The 18,736-nt window shown below is 44.8% G+C and overlaps 1 protein-coding gene across 8 annotated transcripts in view; it reads left to right on the forward strand.

Annotated features, from left to right (window-relative positions):
- Positions 1–18,736, forward strand: part of PBX3 (PBX homeobox 3) — a 287,408-nt gene that overhangs the window by 211,105 nt on the left and 57,567 nt on the right. For all 8 annotated transcript variants that reach the window (XM_077283606.1, XM_077283613.1, XM_077283608.1 and 5 more), the window contains one exon: positions 6,617–6,858. In XM_077283606.1, the coding sequence (XP_077139721.1) occupies positions 6,617–6,858 (242 nt within the window). The remainder of the gene's footprint in view (positions 1–6,616; positions 6,859–18,736) is intronic.

Raw genomic sequence — 18,736 nt, forward strand, 5'->3', positions numbered from 1 at the left:
TGGCTGCATTATTGCTGGCGGAAAGTTCCGGTAATATATAGTAAGAGACAAGTAGCTCTTTATGGCCAGTGATTATTCGCTTTGAATGAAACCTGTGATTTATGTCCATTTAACTGAGCAGCTCCTTGTAAAATTCCCACCGCTGCATTTTTCCTCAATACAGAATGACTGAAGCGAAAGTGACAAGCGGCTTGGCGTGGAAATGTGCAGAGCGCTGCGGTGTTATATTTAATATACCTGACACAGGAATCGTGTACAGTTGAATAACCCTTGCCTTGCCAGGGGGCTAAGAGGCTGGAACTCCTGGGGTTCACTAGATGGACGGCTGTAAAATATCACATCTGGCCGACTTGCATTGGCCATAGGCAAAACGATAATTCAGGTGATCCAATTGTGATCTGCTCATGTGTGGCAGAGATACTATGGATTGCATGTGCACCTGTTCTGTTTACAGACATAACACGAACTATAAGGGGGTCACACATTGACTCAGTTCCCGAGAGACTGCAATCCACCCTCTAGAGGAATCTAGAATGTTAGAGTTGGAAGGGACTTCCTGGGTCATCGTGTCCAACCCCATGCTCAATGCTGGATTCACTAAACCATCTCTTCACTAAACCATTCACTAAACCAGCCTCTTCCATTGAAGGAGAACTCGCCACCTCTTGTGGCCACCTGTTCCACTCACTGATCACCCTCCTTGTCAAAAAGTTTTTTCTAATATGTATCTAATCTGTTTCTCCTCCCATTCAGTTTCATTCCATTGCTTCTCGTGTTTCCATGTGCAAATGAGAATAACGATGCTCCGTCTACACTGTGACGGCCCTTCAGATATTTGTAGACAGCTATTAAGTCTCCTCTTAGTCTTCTTTTTTGCAAGCTAAACATTCCCAGATCCTTTATCCATTCTTCGTAGGACATACTTTGCAGTACGCTCACCATCCCGGTAGCTCTTCTCTGAACTTGCTCCAGTTTTTCAATGTCTTTTTTAAAATGTGGTGCCCAGAACTGAACACAGTATTCCAGATGAGGCCTGACCAAGGAGGAGTAGAGGGGGATAATTACTTCACGTGATCTAGACTATGCTTCTGTTAATACATCCTAGAACTGTTTGCCTTTTTTGCTGCTGCATCACACTGTTGACTCATGTGCAGTCTGTGATTTATTAGTATACCCAAGTCTTTTTTGCACGTGCTGTTACTTAGTTTTATTCATTCCATTCTGTAGATGGAAACTTACTTTGCCTACTTTTTTTAGTGAGCAGTGAGTCGCATTATTCCTATCTCATACCATGATGGCATCATATCTGATTGGTGAGGGTTCATCCTCACGGAGCCTCACTGGTCCAGAGAATGAAAGCCAATTTATCACTGCATCCCCTTCAGAGCTTGTCGTGCACAACGGCACCCCGGCCACTCGGTTATGGAGGGAATTGTCACACATTCCCATTCACTTGAAGAATAATCGGCCTTTGTCCTATTCATTGTGAATGAGGATTAAATCTAGATTTCCTAGAGATAGACCATCATTTGGGATTAATTAAATAAAACACACACTTACCACTAAAACCTGTTACTGCAGTTTTTACAGAAAACTTTTCAGAAGAGTCTTTATCATCGCAGACAGAATTATAATGACCTGTAACATCTCTATATAAAACAGACACCATTCACAATAGGTGAAGTCACAGCTCACCTCCTCTCCGTACCGTCACAATGACCTTTGCAATTATCTGAGCATGCTCAGTACAGACTTCAATACAACTGAGTAGGAGCTCCATGTAGATTTCCTGCAAAAAAAAAAAACAGGGAGCAGGAGACAAGAATTGTATATAGTGGCTAGTGTTAAAATTTGATTTTTCTTTTCCAAAATACCCATTGTGATGTGGTGAAAAACAAAAAGTGTGTATATTATATATATACATATATATATATATATATATATATATATATATATATATATATATATATATATATATATATATATATATATCATAAAGAGATATATATATATATATACAGTATATATCATAAAGATGGATGTAAACAATAGCTCATTTTCTGACTATACGTTCTCTATAAAAGTGATGTCAAGGCTAAGAAAGTGTAGTCTGCTTCCCCCCCCCCCCATCATGACTGGTGCCATTTTCGCCTGTGATTGGTATTTTGCTCCTCATCTCAGTTCACTACAATCTAGTAAAAATGAGACAGTAATTTTTGGTTAGAGCTACAGAGCGACTCTGGCTGCAACATCTGCCGTGTGATCTCCAAGATCCTAGCTCAATATGTAGTATGTGTAATAATAAAAATAGAAATAGCAAATAACTTCAATTAGAAATGTAGTATAGTTCTTTTGATTTGCTATATCACTTAACCCATGTGCAGGGCATTGCAGTATCTTAGGTATCCATGGTTACGACCACTAACAGTTAACTAACGGTCACTATAGGAGTGGTCATAACCATGGATACCTAAGCTACTGTAATGCCCTGTACATGAGGTATGTAGAATAGCTGCGGAGACACCATCATGTGTTTCTCAACGCAAGCAGTGAATAGCCAGACCTTTCCCCGGGAAGGAACAACCACGGGAAGGGCAGCATCCAATAAAGGAAAACATCCAATACAGGAAAACCACCTATGCCAAGCATGGTATCCATCCACAGACAGCTGTTTCGGGGTGTTTGCCCCTCATCAGTGTGGAGTAGGAATCTGGCTATTAGGAGCAGTGCCTAGTAAAAAGGCTGTAAAGGCACAGATGATTGGCCTCGGGGAGACCCAAGCATCCAACACCACGGAGACACCATCACGTGTTTCTCAACGCAGTGTCTCCGCAGCTATTCTACATGCATTTGCATATTTCCCATAAGGGATGGGGGCAGTGTTCTGGATCACTGCATTGAGAAACACGTGATGGTGTCTCTGCGGTTTTGGATGTTTGGGTCTCCCCGAGGCCAATCATCTGTGCCTTTACTGTACATGAGGTAAGCAACATAGCCAATCAGAAGAACTATACTACATTTCTAGTGACACCAAGCCCATTTTGGTGGTGCGCCTGAAGTCGCCGTGTAGCCTTAACGGCTTGTCTTTTGTATTTATGGACAAGCTAATTTGATAGTAAGTTTCTTGTTTCATCACGCCCTTTTCTTCCTGAATGCCCAGCATATAACTGGGATACGAGTCCGCAGATTAGCTGATTTTCATCATTGTCATCACCGTAAAGCTTTGGTTGCATTGTGTTTGCCGGGCCAAGGATGCCCTACATGTGCAGCTTATCTTCCCAGGTGAGGCCGCTCATTGTGCAGCACAATATTGTTCTGATAGTGAGAGGAGAGCCGGCGGACCGCGCTCCGCAGGGTGCTAATCGGTTTATTTATAATTCAAAAGCATTGCCCATATATTAATGAAGTCTTAATGAGCTGCTGAAAAAGCGGTGGATTATTACATTTGCCCATACCCCGCAATCAGGAGGCACCCGGAGTGGACGTTTTAATGCAGCCTTACTAGAGTGGGAGCGGTATTACTGAGAGGTTAATATTCCGACTGACCTCACCTTTTATTATTTGGTCTGGAAACGATCCCTCCTATTCACAGCCATTTTATCTAATAAATAGACAGGGGAGGCAGGTGTTTGCGTGCTGCAAAATACTTAATTAAGATTTGCTGAATGATACCCAGCGACGGATGCAAATTCCACCTTTCCTGTGATCTGTGACAAAGAGATTGCCAGCACTACTCAAACGGTTACTGTCAATTTACACAGTAATATTTGTGCTGTTCTGGATCCCAAACGGATTATCTCGTAGCAGAATCTGTTACATTTAGAAAACACATATGGGACTGATAGTATAAAAGCCCATAAGCGGAGCTAAATGCAGGTATATCTGAGATAATTATTCTCTGGCCGCTTTCCCTGTACTGTGTTACTAGTGCAATAAAGAAACTTTGGCGTGGAGGATGCATAGGGGGAGCACATCTCACCTTATTACACCTATAGACGCCACATATTCATTTCTGCGCTGCAAATGAGTCTTTTCTAATTAGGGGCCTAAGGGATATTTTGTTATTCAAGACCACCATTGTTCATGTGGGGCATGCTGGAGCCAGAGGGGCCTGGATCCTTGAGTGCGCCTCCATACAAATTGACATGAATTAAATGAGTGTCACCACATCCCACTCCAGCTCCACCCAATTTGTCGAAACTGGCATGAAAGCACCCAAAAGGCGCAAAATTGTTGCCATAAACACCTTGATGAATCAGGAGCTATGTCCCTATGAAATTGATAGTCTTTAATTTCTTTTCTTTTATAACCATCACAAAGCCTGTTTCGACCACGTTCGTGGATTCTGTCTGAACCCCCCAAAACAGAATTCAAACATGCCCCTGGATGAAGCTACAGTGGCCGATTCATCGGAGCTTTTACACTACAAGTGTCATAAAAGCTTTGAAAAGGCGCATAGTTTGCCACTTTTGTTTTTTTGCATGCCACTTTGGATGAGCTCTGCTGAATTGGGTGGATCTGGTGAGGAGATAGGGTTGGCACAAGCCAGAGCCACACCCGCCCACCTGAGTCTTGAAATGTGCCAGTGGGTTTTTTTTTACAGGCAAAATGCTACTCGAGGCTCGGAAGCATGCCATTCAGAAGAAGCGTCAAATTCATCAAGTGGCGCACGCCTCTTAACGAATATTGCGCCACTTCTACTCTATTAAGACTGGCACAGCGTGAGATTGCGATACGCCGGTCTTGATCAATCGACCCGGTAGACTTCACTCATCAAATAGAGTCCAAAATTTGGAGGTTTGGGTTTATTTTGGCCGTATCGATCTTTGAAGTTGGAAACAATTGTGAAGTCTTACTGTGCTGTGATTCCGATGTTTAAAACCTGTTGCGATAGAAAAAAAGAACTTCCAATGGAGACCAAAGTTGCATGTTTTGGACTCTGTTTGATAGCTGAATTCTATGGCTTCATCGGTGGCACATCCGAATCCTGTTTGACAATGGTTCAGAGGGTACCTCTAATGGGGTCACGAATGCAATGCCAACTTGTGATCTGAACATACCCTAAAATTTGCAGCAGGATTAATGTTCTGTTTCTAAGGTTGGTTCCTCCAGAACATTAGTGATGGCTTATTCTATTTATGATCCAACCTATAGGAAATGGTCCCAAATCGTTCAAATGATTATGGTTCTTGACAGGGCTCTGAATGGACATCTACAACAGGGCCTTGTTTCTGTGTAGGGCGAGAGAGACTTGTGGCTACCCTCAATAACAATGCCTCGGTCATCCCACCTATGGTAAACCAGCTGCCCTCACTTGCGTTGCCCTTTTTTTTTCGCATTTTTTCATGTCCACTTCATATATAGCTTTTGAGTTACATTGGATGTGAGTATAAATAAGAGGATGGTAGTCATCGGAGCACAGTATGTTCACATACCCAACCTTGGTCTATGGGGATCTGATACAACTTTATATCATGATTGAAACAGATGTAAAGAGGTTAATTGTGCAGGGACATCGTCCTGGTTTCGGTTCTTCTGAAACTTTAATGAAATAAGCTGATTTAAGACTATTCAAGAGCTCAGTGTTTATCCAGCAGTTGTGTTCCTCTCGCTTCAATGGAAGGATTCTCCATAAGTTTTGGTCGGTGATCCTGCTTTAACTAATAGAAAGCCATGAATGTTTCATTAGGAAAAAGATCAGAAGCTGAAACTTAGAAGTAGAGAGGAATTCCGGTTAGTGCAAAAGTGTCATGCGTCCCAAATGAGAAGACCAGTACTGCTGTAGTTTTTTTTCTGGTGCCCATGGCCTTTGAGTTATGCCACGCACATAAGGTTGGCTAGTCTTCCTGAAGTCAGCATGTCTGGCCTATTTGAAGCCAAAATTATATGCAGCATTGTCTTTTACTAGAAACTTAAATTCTTGTTTTTATCTAGACCCTTTTTGTTGCATCGCCGGATGTTCACTGCCTTGGCAGCAGCTGCCTGGCATTGGTTTCTACCGTGAAAATTATTATCCATTATTTTAGAGAATATGAATTTCACACCATAGAGACAAGTGATTAATCCTTTGTGGGGTGATGTCAGCACGCCACGTGTGGAACATGTGAACCTTCATAGTGCTGGCACTATTTATTTATTTTTATTTTTTGAAGAATTGTGTTTTGACACCGTTTATGGTGGCGGTTCATGGTCTTGTTGATTCTTAGGTATATTAGGGGGGTGATGGGGATATACTGGGATTAGAGATTGATGGAAAAGGAGAAGGCGAATTCCAGAACTGAGAGCCTGAAAGCCTATTGATTACTAAGTGACTTGAGTTTAAAGGATTTATGACTCCTTCCGCAGTAGATGCTTACAGCATGGATTTGTATGCAGCAATGGTCGACAGTGGTAATGTGGAGGCACGGGGAATCGAATTGCTGCATTTGAGCAATGCCTGATAATCCACTCTTTGAATCCTATAGATAATTTGGTTAATACTGCTTGATATTGACGTAGAAATGATTTTACTCATTGATCTGATCCCAATTGGCCTCTTAGTAATGTATTCTTCATATGTGACCTTGCCATCAAATAATCTTCTCACGCTCAATGTCGTCTTTTCTTTAAACCGAAGGTCTCAGCATCAGAGGGGCGCAGGAGGAAGATCCCCCAGACCCGCAGCTGATGAGACTAGACAACATGTTACTGGCAGAAGGGGTATCCGGACCCGAGAAAGGAGGAGGAGCTGCAGCAGCCGCAGCGGCGGCGGCAGCATCAGGCGGAACCTCAGACAACTCGATAGAACATTCCGACTACAGAGCCAAACTCAGCCAGATCCGGCAGATTTACCACACAGAACTGGAGAAATACGAGCAGGTATGCTAGATTATATCATATCCATGCCACATGATGACATTGTTAGGCTGACGTCAGGTGGCTTACGTAAACTTGGGACACAGACTTACGGAAAAATATATGAATGGTGTTGGCCATTGCAAAACCCTCAAAAAACGGGTTTTCCTTTTAATACATGTTTGATATGAGGGGCTCCCAAGTGCCTGGTTCTATATAAATGGATCCAGCTGAAGACAATGTTGTGTGTGCGCCGCATTCTACATTCTCTTTTATGGGAGAATGAAACTCACCATTACTGAGTGTCACCACATAAAAATAATAAAACAGACAGGATCGGACTACAGGCTGCCACTCACAACACTTTGGTAGTGGTTTGTGGTCACATTCAGGGCTCCAGTTGCCACAATTGTGAATTCCATGTGGAAACATTCCGCAATAGCAAGCTTTGGACCAAGTGAGTTACCCCACTAGTATGTCTGATTGAGCAAAAGATCCCAGAGAGGTGGTGCAGCTTTCCGGATATAGGACAAGCTAGATATCGTCGCCACAAACCCTCCTCAGAACCACATTGAGGGCTACATGCACCCATCTCTTTTATGAATGCACTAATTTAAAGCGGATCTGTCACCAGATTTTACAATACCTGATAGTACTGGCACCTTTACTATGAAAAAAAATCTATATCAAAATGGTTGCATAATCTTGAAATATAATTGATAATTTTAGGAGTCCAGCTGGATGTATCAAATAATCATATTATTATCATGCTGGAAAAACATTCAAAAAGGATTGTAGAGTAAATACACTGGCCTCACCAGGTCTTTTTTAATAATAATAATAATCTTTATTTATATAGCGCCAGCATATTTCGCAGCGCTTCACAGTTTTACAATTTCAAACGCAACAGTCATAAGTAACAACATTAACAATACAATAATAAAGCAAAATAAGACGACCCTGCTCGTGAGAGCTTACAATCTACAATGAGGTGGGGGAGATATAAAGTACAGGTGTGTATTTACAATGATGTTCCAGCCATCTTCAGGGGGTGGGGGATAGATGGAGATAGTGAATGGGCTACACACACACACAAACATAAAATGACTTTGATTAGGGAACATGATAGGCCGCTCTGAACAAATGTGTTTTGAGCGTGCGCCTAAAACTATGCAAATTTTGGATGGTCCTAATATCTTGGGGTAGAGCATTCCAGAGGATTGGCGCAGCACGGGAGAAGTCTTGGAGTCGGGAGTGGGAGGTACGGATTAGTGCAGAGGTTAGTCGGAAGTCATTTGCAGAGCGCAGCAGTCGGCTAGGCCGATAGACAGAAATGAGGGAGGAGATGTAAGGGGTGCCACACTGTGGAGAGCTTTGTGGGTGAGAGCAAGTGCTTTGACTTGTATCCTGTAATGAATGGGCAGCCAGTGTAACGACTGGCGAAGAGCGGACGCATCCGAATACCGATTAGCTAGATGGACAACCCTGGCTGCTGCATTAAGGATGGACTGGAGAGGGGAAAGTCGAGTGAGGGGACGGCCAATTAATAGACAATTGCAGTAGTCGAGGCAGGAGTGGATCAGGGCAACAGTGAGGGGTTTTGTTGTTGCCATGGTGAGAAAAGGGCGGATTCTAGAGATGTTTAAGTAATGTGTTGAGTCTGTATTGGAAAACCTGGTGAAAGATGCGCTTTAAAGAAGCACGTTCCCTCTTGAAAACATGCTAAACCCATTATCTAGGCTGACACCTCGATGACAGTAGCTATCTGACAAGTTGTCTTCAGAAGGACCACGTGGTCCGGTTTGGTAGATGTGGTCACATACTGGTAACTGAAAGATGACTATTGGCTGTGCCACCCTAGAAGCTGTTACCGTGGACTTGCTGAATAGTCATCTGTTGTCTTTATGCATGGGTATAAATGTTGCTCTACATTTCCATCATGTACCTTGTCTAAAGGCATTACATATATGTACAGTGGGGCAAAAAAGTATTTAGTCAGTCAGCAATAGTGCAAGTTCCACCACTTAAAAAGATGAGAGGCGTCTGTAATTTACATCATAGGTAGACCTCAACTATGGGAGACAAACTGAGAAAAAAAAATCCAGAAAATCACATTGTCTGCTTTTTTATCATTTTATTTGCATTTTATGGTGGAAAATAAGTATTTGGTCAGAAACAAACAATCAAGATTTCTGGCTCTCACAGACCTGTAACTTCTTCTTTAAGAGTCTCCTCTTTCCTCCACTCATTACCTGTAGTAATGGCACCTGTTTAAACTTGTTATCAGTATAAAAAGACACCTGTGCACACCCTCAAACAGTCTGACTCCAAACTCCACTATGGTGAAGACCAAAGAGCTGTCAAAGGACACCAGAAACAAAATTGTAGCCCTGCACCAGGCTGGGAAGACTGAATCTGCAATAGCCAACCAGCTTGGAGTGAAGAAATCAACAGTGGGAGCAATAATTAGAAAATGGAAGACATACAAGACCACTGATAATCTCCCTCGATCTGGGGCTCCACGCAAAATCCCACCCCGTGGGGTCAGAATGATCACAAGAACGGTGAGCAAAAATCCCAGAACCTCGCGGGGGGACCTAGTGAATGAACTGCAGAGAGCTGGGACCAATGTAACAAGGCCTACCATAAGTAACACACTACGCCACCATGGACTCAGATCCTGCAGTGCCAGACGTGTCCCACTGCTTAAGCCAGTACATGTCCGGGCCCGTCTGAAGTTTGCTAGAGAGCATTTGGATGATCCAGAGGAGTTTTGGGAGAATATCCTATGGTCTGATGAAACCAAACTGGAACTGTTTGGTAGAAACACAACTTGTGTTTGGAGGAAAAAGAATACTGAGTTGCATCCATCAAACACCATACCTACTGTAACGCATGGTGGTGGAAACATCATGCTTTGGGGCTGTTTCTCTGCAAAGGGGCAAGGACGACTGATCCGGGTACATGAAAGAATGAATGGGGCCATGTATCGTGAGATTTTGAGTGCAAACCTCCTTCCATCAGCAAGGGCATTGAAGTTGAAACGTGGCTGGGTCTTTCAACCTGACAATGATCCAAAGCACACCGCCAGGGCAACGAAGGAGTGGCTTGGTAAGAAGCATTTCAAGGTCCTGGAGTGGCCTAGCCAGTCTCCAGATCTCAACCCTATAGAAAACCTTCGGAGGGAGTTGAAAGTCCGTGTTGCCAAGCGAAAAGCCAAAAACATCACTGCTCTAGAGGAGATCTGCGTGGAGGAATGGGCCAAAATACCAACAACAGTGTGTGGCAACCTTGTGAAGACTTACAGAAAACGTTTGACCTCTGTCATTGCCAACAAAGGCTATATTACAAAGTATTGAGATGAAATTTTGTTTCTGACCAAATACTTATTTTCCACCATAAAATGCAAATAAAATGATAAAAAAACAGACAATGTGATTTTCTGGATTTTTTTTTCTCAGTTTGTCTCCCATAGTTGAGGTCTACCTATGATGTAAATTACAGACGCCTCTCATCTTTTTAAGTGGTGGAACTTGCACTATTGCTGACTGACTAAATACTTTTTTGCCCCACTGTACATAAGATAAATGCCACGCTACAGACTTGCAGCTTGCGGCACCAGCAGCTGACATGCACCTATACGTGAGCGCCCCTCTTAGCCCCGGTTCTGCCTGCAGTGTACACAATGCATACAATATACAGCTTTTAGCAACGGTTTGCTCGTAGAAAAGCGCCCTGTACATTATCCGCAGCCAATGTAATTTAGATGACACTTTGAGAGCTGCCTCTCCAGAAGCTGCACTCTAAGTTGTTTTTTGCTAAAGGCAAAATGATGGTGGCGGGGGTCCCCTGTGCCCCAGAACATCTGGGAGACCTGGTTGTCACAGACATGGATCTCTCCTGAGTTCACCCCAAATTGAGAATTTGCAGAACAGCCAGGATACCATTTGGGGATACAAAGTGTGCGATGAAAGGAAAGGGGGGGTAAAAAAAAAAAAATCTCAGCATAGCTAACTCATTAAAAAGCGTAAAATTAATTCCGCCATTTTCCGGGAGCACATGACTCGCATATAGCGGATCCCAAACTCCGTAAGTGCTTAGCACTACAGTTTCCTAGCAAATGAGTAGGTGTCTGGATTATTAGCACATTCATGAGATTCAGATATCCGCATTGTGCGCTTTGAAGTCAAGAAATGTGCTAAAAAACTGTCAGTCTATTATACGCATATATATACTCCGACATAAAAGCACGCCGCGTAATACCCAATGTAAGTAACCCCATTAAAACCAGCCTGGCATCCTCCTCCTCCAGAAATAAATAGGAAGGTAACACAGCCTTTAATGGAACCACAGCAAAAGAAATCACTTTGGCAGAAGTGCACGCGTCTTTCTTAAGGGCGTACCCGGGTTTTAATTATCTAAATGTAAATACTTAACGAATTTTACTTAGAGTAATGAGCTAGAGTGCATACTACATAAATGAGATGTTCTAATTAATCTTGTATGAACTAGTGCTTTAAAGGGATGCTGGGTGAATCCCACAAACCCTGGGCTCGTGCCAAATTGCTAATCAGCCTTTCAGTTCATACATGGCTTCCCTTAATAAGCGGAGATAACGTTCCGCAAGCATTTCAGGAAATAAATCCCCACTTATTCCCAGCGACACGTGCGAAAAAAAAAAACCTGCCGAAATCCAAACTCTCACCACAGGCACTAACGGATCGGCAGCTTTCTCCGACATTCAGATCCTATTGATTTTGAGCATTTATCTGGTAATAATATTTTTTCTCTCTTTTCTTCTTTAGATCTATGTATTTTAGTAATGGAAAAGAATAATTTATTATGGACTTGTCCTGAAGTTCCATTTATCTTTGTTAATGGGATTGTGTTAAAATAGTTTGAAGGCATTTTCTAACATTAGAAAAAGTGTCCTTTTTTATTTATTTATTTTCTTAAAGGGTACCTGTCATCAGGACATTAGACCCCTAACTTAAAGAGGATATCCAGGACTTTAGAAAAAAAAAGGCATGTAGTTGCTAACAGAGGCAACTACCTGTCTGTTGTGCCCGTAACCAGTCATTGACCGCTCCTGCCAGAGATTCAGCTACTCCCCGTCAACAGAGCAGCAGTTTCTCTTTTTGTTGACAGGGCGGGACACTTGGTGTCATGCCGACTGCCAGCCAGCTTTCGCTCCCTAATTGGGGAAAGCGGGCTGTCAATCAGCATGACACCAGTAGTCCCACCCTGTCAACAAGAAGAGAAACTGCTGCTCTGTTGACAGGGAGTAGCTGAATCTCTGGCAGGAGCGGTCAATGACAGACGCCAGGTACAACAGACAGGTAGTTCCTCTGTTAGCAACTACATGCCATTTTTTTTTAAAGTCACGGATATCCCCTTAAAGTTGTGTGTGTAAAAGCACTTTAATGACGACATCCAGGTTTGGACTGGCCCACCAGAGAACTGGAGATCCTCTGGTGGGCCCTGGCTTCTCCTTCAGGAGAGTTTATACTTGCTGCTGCTATAGGGTTCTTGAATGGAGGAGAACCTGGTGCCACCGTCTGGATTTTAACAGTATCTGAACAATCACGTGATAACCGATTGAGTCATCAAGCAGACCCAAATCATTGTGTATCTTATGGCTATACCACTTGATATAGTGCTTGATAAAAATGTAGTCAAGGTTCGAAGAACCACTTTAATATGATGCATTGGTTTTGTATAGATGAAAGGTGGGCTCTCAGAATCAAGTCCTCTGGTGGATCCAGTGTTCTTCAGTCTGACACTGATTACATCCATACCTTGCTTGTGATATTTTGTAGGAAGATTGTAGAGAAATCCAGCTTTGAAGTTTTAATCCCAAGTGCAGGAGGCGGACACTATAATTCCAGCTCTCCTACCTGTGTCTTTTTTTCTACTGCCAAAAGTGGCCTCTGGTCTTTGACTGACAGATCACGCTTCTGTCAGTACATAACAAAAGACTGACTGTCACTTCCAAACAGAAAGCCATCTCTATACTCTGTGGTGCTACAGCATGTAAACATGAAATATGTGAATAAACATGAAATATGAACTCTTCCCTCAGAGACCTGCCATTCTTACCTGAGATTCTGCACAGGCGCCGTTATTGCCTGTAGCCTCAGTAGAGAGGCCAGCACATGCCATATTGATATTTCACAAAAGGCGTAAATGGAAAGATGATTATGCAAAACAAAAAAAGAAAGGAAAAACAATAAAAACGCCACAAAAAAACTGGTAATTTGGGCTCTTACTGCTGGGTTTTTGTACAGGTTACAGATGTCCACAGGGGCGTTAGCTTTTTGTCTAATAACCCATCTAAAAAGTTAGCAGTAGTGATGAGCGAGCATTAAAATGCTCTGATTCTCGTTACCCGAATCATTCAATTCCTAATGCTCGGATGTTCATTTCGAGTCACTAGTATAGTGGGAGTCAATGGGAAATCTGAGCATTTTTCTATCAGACCCTACAAAGAGGTCTGGGGGCAGTGAAAATGTTGAAATGGATGGAAAAAGAGCTGAATTGAAGGAGAACAGCGTGGGGAAGACCCCTGGAAGCATCTCTGACTCCCGAATCGCTTCTGAGAACAATGGTGTCACAATTTTACTGCACTTAAAGGACTAACCCAATCAGACCCAAAAGTTTAAGGTCACAGAGGAATTAGGGAGTACGTTGGTTTGTTCGGCCAGGTATTGCTTGACCATCTTTAAGAACTTTTCCCTCAAAAATGCCCTATCATCAGGCCCTGGATGCAGGGAGGGTGTTATGAAATTGGCCCAGGCCTTTGACATTGTACCCCTGCCTCTGCTGTACCTAGTGTGTGTCTCACTAGCCTCTCCTCCTTGGTTGGGCAAGGAAGCTTGCCACCTGCTGCTAGTGTTGCCTGACGGGAATTTTTTCAACATATTTTCCACAGTGACCTTCTGGTATAGCACCAATTTAGTAGACCTTTCTGCCTTAGGAAGGAAAGATGCAAGGTTCTCCTTGTAGCGTGGGTCTAGCAGGTGAACAACCAGTACTCTTTTTTTTTTTTTTTTGACCAAGATAAATCTAACACGAGAGTCATGGGAAAGGCAGCGGTAAAAGTCAGCCATATGTACCCTGCTCCCTAAAGCCAACACTTCCCTGTCTCCACCATTATGACGACTCTCCATCTCCTCCCGCTCTTTCTCATCATTCCCCTTTTCAGCCCATCCCCGTAGGAGAGATGGGGCAAAGCTTGTGTGGGTACTAGCCTCTGTTGCGCTAGCATCCAGCTCCTGTTCCTCCTCAGCCTCCACCTCTTCATTGTTACCCAATACATGCTGAGCAGATGGGTTGAGTCTGGGATGGGTGGTATCTCCCTGTTTCATGTGTTCCTCCATCTCCACCTGGTCTGCATGTAAAGCTTCAGCTTTAATTGTGAACATCGACTGTTTAAGTAGGCACAGAAGCGGGATCATTGTCCTGATTATGGCGTCATTGCCAGTCCTCAAAATCTTGGAGAACTGCACAAATGTCAGACATCCATGCCCACTCATCAATTATTATGTGCGAAGGCTGACCAGAATACCGACGGGCGTGTTGGTGCCTATATTCAACAATTGGTCACTGCTGCTTCCAGTACATGGTCACATCGCACACCAGTCAGTGAGAGGCACTTGCATGCGCTGCTGCAGCACTGCCAGAGCTGTCTTGCGGAAATGGGTGCTGATGCAGCATACCTTGACCAGAAGCTCTGGCAAATCTTGGGTAGGTTTTCAGAAACCTCTGAACCACCAAGTTGAGCACATGGGCCAAGCATGTTGTGTGTGAGCTTGCAAAGCTTCACAGCCACCAGGTTACGTCCATTATCACAGAAGACCATGCAGCGAGAGCCACAGATCTATCTGGTCTGTTACTCCTTTTAATAACTCTGCAGCGGTGTGCGGTTTGTCTCCTAGACTAATTAGCTTCAGGAGAGCCTGTTGCCGCTTTCCTGAGGCAGTGCTGAAGATCTTCCAGCTTCCTGCTGATGTGGATGACTTGCTTTGAGATAATAAAACTGAGATGGATGATGAGGAGGAGCAGGAGTTGGTGCAGGAACTGATAGAGGATACCCTGTTAGAAGTAGGGCCAGCAGTCCTCGGCGTTGGTAGCACATGTGCCAGACGAGGGTGGGACTCGGCCTTGGCCTCCACAATGTTCACCCAGTATGCCATCAGGGGGGAAATGTAGCATCCCTGGCCAAAAGCGCTTGTCCACATGTCTGTCATTAAGTGTACAGTCCCAGTTAGTGCGTTGGTAAGGGCACGGGTGATGTTGCTGGACACATGCCACACCGGGAGAAATAGTGGCGGCTAGGGACCAGGTACCGAGGGATGGCTGCCTCCATGAGTTGGCAGGAATTTCTAAAAGCCTAAAGAACACCTAACTCTTTGACGGAGAAATTCACGAGTGTCGTTGCTCTGTGGAACAGTTGCCTGCCTTCTTTCTCTGGTCACCGCACTGTATCTTTCTCCCTCTCAGCGCTGCAGTCCTCGCTCTGCATGCCAACTTCCCAAGTTGGGTCAGTGACTTCACATCCACCACCTCGACTTCCACTGCCGCACCCTGATCCTCCCAACTTGGTGATTTAACGACATGACTTATCGGCAACTGTCTCATCATCATTTACCTCCTTAGACAAAATTTGCCGTTCCCTACAGTCATCTTCTTGTGGCTGTGGCTGCTCTAAGTTTTGTCCATCACTAAACAGCATCTTCTCCTGTCCTTCTTGGAACTTGTAGGGTGACAGGCCACAATCAAAAAATGATGATGTAAAGAACTCCTCAGACTGTCCTGTGTGGGATCATTGGTCTCCTGGGACTCAACATGGTGGGAGGAAGGTGGTTCAGGGTGTGGATTAAGTGATCCAGACTCTTGGCTGCCGACACTGGACTGTGTGGGAAAACTGTGTGGTTCTGCCAAGCATGCTGGAAGCATTATCTGCTATCCAACCATCCACCTGTTCGCACTGCTCTGGCTTCAGAAGAGGTGTCCCGTGCCTCCCTGCAAAAGTGGGACAGGAAGCTAAGTGTCATTGCAGCGCCCCCACTGCCGCAGGGCCGAGGGGTACCCGGTACCGGGCCTCTGAGTCTCTGTTCTGGGGTTGTCACGGTGGCTAGACCCGGTCCGTGACCCTGCTGAGGGGCGCCCAATGATAGGTGTGCGGGATGGTGATGATGTTGTAGTGGTGCAGTGCAGGTTGCAGTAAATAACGAGGACACCAGGTTGCAGTCTCTTTACCTCTTTACTGAAGGCTTCAGGATCCTCAATCCGGAATACGGTTAACCGGGCTGCGCAAGCCTGGTCGGTCCGATGGCACATCCAGAGTTCCCTTTGCAGGTGGAAATCTGTGCCTACCTGCTAGCGCTTGTGTGTTGTAGTCCTTCCCTGCTGAGCACCACGGGATAGTCCTCACAACTGTTGTGTCTGTTTCTCGTGTTCCCTCACAACTCGATTCTGATGTTCTTCCACGTCCCCCAGATCTTGTGGTTAGGACGCACCCGTATGACGGGGAGGCTCGGAGCTCTTCCGGGACTCTAGCGTCGCCCCACTCCTGTTGTAATCCCCCCTGTGTCTTCCTAGGTCAATTGGGTGAGACAGCCCGCCTATAACTGACTGTCCTGCCGTAGGTTTGAAGTTTGGCTTGGAGCTCTATACTTCCTCGGCGTTCCGGCCACCGGTTATGCGCCTCAATAGGATGTTGCCTCGTCTTACAGCACGACTCCTACTGGTATTCTCCTTGTTGCTTTGATCTCGTTTCTCACTCAGCACAATATACCTCGCTTCTTGTCCTTTCTTAGGGTACCGCCGCTATATCGTGCAGGCGCGGTCCCGTAACGTTCTCTCTGGTTGCTAGGCCTCTGTCAGGATCCCACCCCTGACAGAGACCCCTCTGAATCTTCCCCTACAACACCCTCTGCCACAAGGTGTTGCCTGGTTCCAACCCAGTCAGCTTTTTCCTATCTAACTTCCTGCCTAACCCCCAGTTTTACCAGATTGTGAGGAGTGGCCTAATAAATAGAACCCTTAACTCCCCCTGGAGGCCAGACTGTGAAATGTATTGGTGTCTGTGATACCTGGTCAGATGAACTCCTTCAGTGCCATCAGACGTACCATAGCCCCCCTTAGTGGCGGAGCTACAGTACTGCAACGACCAGGACTCTGGGGCGCTGCATCATGGATGGGCATGTTTCTTGCTCCAGCAACAGGAGTAGTCACACTTGCTCCACGGCATCTGCGTGCACCATCAGCAGCACTTCCACTTTCTCATCCCGCACGCCTTATGCATTTTCTAATTGCTAAGTTTCAGAAAGACAAGTTCCCTTGATTAATTGAAAAAAAATAAATATTTAAAATAAAATAATAAAAAAAAATGGTCCTCTGTAGCAGGCCAAACTTTTGTTTTTAAATTTCAAATCACTGTAATTTCATACCAAGCATGTTAAACTGTATGAAAGACAATACAGTAAAAAATTTTATCCCCCCCCCCAAAAAAAAAGTGGTCACCTGCAGCAGCTATATATTTTGCAACGGACTGCAAAGCCCCAAGCCCCACTAGTAGGTGGTGAACACTTTTAATAGACTACTGAGATATCTCCTGAGATCATGGTGCCGAGATCTCCATCTGTGCATGCGCCTCCCCCTGGCAGCCATTTTCCCAGAGTCCACCGCATAGGAAACCATGGAACTGCGGGGGGCTCTGGCCTTTCACAAAATGTCGGCAGAGCCCCCGCAGCACCGCCAAACGCCCCCACATCACTGCCAGACACCCCCTCATCCCAGCCTGCAGCAACAGTACCAGTAACATATATTCGCATTATAAGATACACCCCCATTTTCCCCCCAAATTTGGGGGTGAAAAAGTGCGTCTTATAATCCGAAAAATACACTATCGTTCACAGTAATAAGGGTATCGCTACAACAATCCCCTTTATGTTCCAGGCACTAGCGGGGTATCCAGTTCTTTCCGCTAGGCTGCAAGTCTTTCTGACAAAGTCAATTGATGCTCTCTGGGCATCCATTACTCTGGCCCGTACCCAACCAATCTGTTGCACCACCCCAGACTGATCCCTGTATCGTACGTCAATGTCAGAAGTAACAGCCTGGTTGACTCGCGCCTCCTGGTCACTGCTGCAGATGCTTACTTCCAGATTAGAGTACTCACCACATCTTCGGTGCTTGACCTGCGACGGTCGTCTTTTGGGTCCGGATGAACAAGGGCTGGACCTTGGGTCTTGACCGGCATGGTCTTATCTCTGTATCTTGACTGATGCAGGGCTGGACCTCAGGTCTTGATCAGCATTGTCTGGTCCACGGATCTTGCCTGGTGCAGTCTGTATCTCTCTCACGGGCACACAGCAGCCCCTGGCCTGGTCACCCAACTGCATCCCACGATCTTGACTGTGACATCCCTCTGAGCACATGTCCTGCTGCTCTCTCTTGTTGGCGCCAATTCTCTTTCCACCTTTCTACTCCAGCCTTCTATTTACTGTATCATGAATGTCATTTGATCCTGGTGCTCCATCTAGACTTGTCCTTCTTGAAACACCCCCCCCCCCCCCCTCCCTCTTATTGGTTCCGAAGGGCTCTGTTTGGGCAGTAGGGGACAATTTCTGGTCACAAATGCTGCACTACTCTGAGGAAGGTCATCTTTCACGACTCACCCCCTTACACCTGTGTACTTTCAGGTGTTGAAATCAGTCTCTTACTAGGAGTTTCCCTTGATTGTCAGCTTTCTTTTTTTTTACATTGCTTTTCTGGAACAATTAGTGTATGTTACGGGTTATATGATGCACCTGTTTATAAGACGCACCACAAATTTTGTGGAGGAAAATAGGAAAAAAATGTTTTTTATTAATAAAATGGTGCGTGTTATAATCTG

This window comes from Ranitomeya variabilis, chromosome 2 (genome assembly GCF_051348905.1).
Source record: "Ranitomeya variabilis isolate aRanVar5 chromosome 2, aRanVar5.hap1, whole genome shotgun sequence".
NCBI lineage: Eukaryota > Metazoa > Chordata > Amphibia > Anura > Dendrobatidae > Ranitomeya > Ranitomeya variabilis.